Raw genomic sequence first — 3962 nt, forward strand, 5'->3', positions numbered from 1 at the left:
GAGGTCCTGGATCATCTTCACTATCATTATTCTGAATTCTTTTTCTGGAAGTTTGCCTATCTCCACTTCATTTAGTTGTTTTTCTGGGGTTTTATCTTGATCCTTCATCTGGTGCATAGCCCTCTGCCTTTTCCTCTTGTCTATCTTTCTGTGAATGTGGTTTTTGTTCCACAGGCTGCAGGATTGTAGTTTTTCTTGCTTCTGCTGTCTGCCCTCTGGTGGACGAGGCTATAGTTCTGAAGGCTGGAAGTCTGAGATCAAGGTACCATCATGGTTGTTTTCTGGTGAGAGCTTTCTTGCAAACAGATGTCTTTACTGTGTCCTCACAAGGCAGGGAGAGTGAGTAAGTGTCTAAGAGAGTAGTTTTAATTCAACTATATTTACTGACAGTAATGAAATAAACTGTAGAGTAGGTAAAGCTGTCTGAGGGTCATTTCTGTCTCTTTCCTTCTCTGCCCTCTTCTGCCCACTCCTTCTCCTCTTAGTGCCCCCAGGCACTGTGCTATCCCATTTCAACTTGCATCTCAAAACTGTGCTCCATTCTCCTAACTTTTCTAGTTCCTGCCCTCTACTCCTATAATTCTTTCATCTAATAAGGATCTACTATCTTCTAAGAGGCAAGGAATTAGTCAGGGAAACTATTTTGTAATAAACTATTCCTTGGGGCTGATGTTAATAGGAGAGAGCTAATCTCCCCATCTTTGTTCCTTCCTTTATTTTACTCTAACAAAATCTATAGTCTTTTTTCTAATTATTATAAAAGTTATACACATAAAATATATAAAAATTAATAAAACATAAGTGAAGAAAGAAAATTTTAAAAAATCATCCCTAATTCCTCCTTCTAAAAAACCTACCACTGTTGACACTTTGCTATAGCCTTCCATTCTTTTTACATATGTGTATGTATATACATATGGTCTGGATTGTATTGTGTCCCCCGAAAAAGATATGTGCAAGTCCTAACTCCCAATACCTGTGAATGAGATTTTAGAAATAGGGTCTTTGCAGATGTAATCAAGTTAAGATGAGGTCATGCTGGATTAGGATGGGCCCTAAATCCAGTGACTGTTGTCCTTATAGGACGAGCAAAATTTGGACACAGAAACACAGGGAAAAATCTGAAGACGGAGGCACAGAATGGAGTTATGCTGTCACAAGCCAAAGAATGCCAAGAATTATAAACAACCACCAGAATCTAGAAGAGGCTAGGGTGGATTCTTTCCTAGAGCCTTTGGAGGGAGCGTGGCCCTGTGGACACCTTGATTTTGGACCTCTGTCCTCTAGAACTGTCAGAGACTAGATTTCTGTTGTTTTAAGTCATTCAGTTTGTGGTAATCTGTTCTGGTAGCCCTAGGAAATTAATACAACATATTTTACAAAAATGGGATCCTTTGATACATACTATTTTATAATCTTTGTTTTTGACTTAACAATATATTACTGATGGTTTTCCATGTCACTATTTTACTTTAACAATCCTTTTAATTAGTACTTGGTTTCTATTAAATGGGTAAAACATGATTTATCTAGGCAGTATCACATTGTTAAATATTTGATTATTACCAGTTTCTACTCTTATGTTACAGTAAGCATCCTTTAATTACTGTAGCCATTGTAGTTACTTCTATTCCTATAAGTTCAGATAGGCTATATCAATTTATACTTTCTATCAGTGGTGTACGAGTATATCAATTTCTCACCAATACTTTTATATCCAACAGTTTGGGATTTTATAATCTTTAAAAAGCATTGCCAGTTTGATAGCAAAATAATGACATAATAGTCTTTTACCTTGTGAATAGTGCTGGGACATAGTGAGACTCAAAAAATGTTGGCTTTTGCTCCATTATATTACTGTTAATATAGAATTTTTCCTTTCCCCACTAATCTCAATGTCCATTTCATAATATACCAAATTCATATACATACATACCAAGATCTGAACTTTCTGTTTTGGTCCTGAATTTATACCGCTTCTCATAATCTGTACAGATACGATCAAAAGAGATCCTCTAAAATATTCCTGACTTAACCCATTGGAGTTACTCTGGCGATAAAAATTTTAAGCAAAAAAGAAAAAACTGGGATATGGGTGGGGAAAAATAGGAACAGACAGGTTTTTAATCATACCCCCAAAATCACAACTGCTGTCACAACCTAACCTTAGTTTCTTTACATACCAAGAGGTAGCTTCGTCTTCTTCTGTCTCCTTTGAACAGGAGCTTCTTGATGTTCTATGGAGTCTTTAGTTGGTGGCTCACTGCCCTCAGGTGGCCTGTGAACAGCAGTCTGAACAAGACCTTCCAAAGAAGCACTAGCTACAGAGAAACGGAGTTGGAAAAAATTGGGATAACTTGAGCAGAGATTACTAAGTCTTAAAAATATAGGGAAAGGGGGAACTGGAATGTTTCCTATATAATAACCTCTTCTCTTACAGAACTAATTGTGCCCCAAATCTTGATTTCCTCCCTCCTCACCTGTAACTTTGGGCTTTCAGTTGGGAAAAGAAATAAATGAGGGAACAAGGAAGAATGAGGAAGCAAAAAACCAGGGGGCTAGAAAGAGGAACAAAAGAAAGGCAGGAGGAAAACTGCTTCTGAACTTTCAAAAAGGTGAAAATGTAATGGAAACTGTCACCAGAGGGAATGCTCTTGTCTTATGCCTTGAGAATTATCAGCCTCTATATAGTTTAGTCCTTCATTAATAAATTAACACATGATAAAGTCATCATGGATAACTGGAGTTAACAGATAACTTAAAAATCTCTTCATCTGATCATTCATTTCAATCTCTCCCCTCATCAAATCTTTGAACAGATTTCGACCCATTTTGGCAGATTTGAATTTTACTTCATTACATTCACTACATTGCTTCTTCACAAAAGAAGAAATACAAATGAGTGAATAAACAAATGAAAAGATGCTTAACCTCATTAGTATTCAGAGAAATGGAAACTAAAATAAGCTACTTTTTGTCCACTAGGTTGACAAAAAGAATTGAAAGGTTGATATTTTCCAATGTTCTCAAGGATTTAGCAAATGTGACACTCAAACTCTGTTGGTGGCAAGAAAATAACAACTCCCTTGAAGGCAATTTGGCAGAAATTTATCATATTAATGATGCATAGGTCCTTCTGTCTAGCAGTTTTACTGCTAGCAATCCATCCTATAGAAATATCTCTTCGTCCTCACCACCCACTATTTTATGTAGAACTGCCAATTGTAGGAGTGAAAAATTTGAAGTACCCTAATTGAAGAACAATTTTAATAAAAGCCTAGCAATACACCTCCTTTTTTGTCTAGAGCACTGATTTTTTTTCTCTTTTTTACAAGAAAAAAAGCTGGTAGTTGGGATAGAGCCCTACCTCTGCTACCCCAACTCAGTCTTTATTGCATCCTTCACCAGTGACCTTGCTAAATCCACATGTACATGTCTGTACTTAATTGTGAGTATATTTTTAGGGCCTAGCATTTCAGTATGTTTGTGAATCTAAGTCTCTCTGCCTCTCTTTTCTTTTTGTTGCATATCTGTATGTCTTTCTCTATGCATCCATTTCCATTTCTCTCTTATCCTCCACCCACCATGTATTCCGCCATTTGTTAGGCAATGATAAGCTAATACAAGTTTCCAACCAGGTATAAGGTATGATCAGCTACGAGCTTTAGGAAGTTCATCCAGCAGTGGTGGGCAGGATCGACTAGGGTGGAAGAAAACTAGAAGTACAGAACAATGTTGGAGGCTACCCCAATAGCTCAGGTGAGAAGAAGAAAGGAGCTAGGCTAACTACAGTTGTGACAGTGGAAATGACAAGGGGAAAGAGACATAAAAGATACTACAGAAGAAGCAAGCTTGTGAGAGGCAGCAAGTAGAGTGAAGGGACCAGTGAGAGGCGACTGAGGTTTCCAGCCCCAGTCACTGGGAGGGAGGGAGGGAGGGAGGGAGGGAGGGAGGGAGGGAGG

The 3962-nt window shown here is 37.8% G+C and overlaps 1 protein-coding gene across 1 annotated transcript in view; it reads right to left on the bottom strand.

Moving 5' to 3' along the window:
- TMEM237 (transmembrane protein 237) overlaps positions 1-3962 on the bottom strand; it is a 26422-nt gene that overhangs the window by 14532 nt on the left and 7928 nt on the right. Inside the window, exon 5 of the mRNA XM_055089439.1 lies at positions 2184-2321. Within this exon, the coding sequence (XP_054945414.1) occupies positions 2184-2321 (138 nt within the window). The remainder of the gene's footprint in view (positions 1-2183; positions 2322-3962) is intronic.

This window comes from Physeter macrocephalus, chromosome 2 (genome assembly GCF_002837175.3).
Source record: "Physeter macrocephalus isolate SW-GA chromosome 2, ASM283717v5, whole genome shotgun sequence".
NCBI lineage: Eukaryota > Metazoa > Chordata > Mammalia > Artiodactyla > Physeteridae > Physeter > Physeter macrocephalus.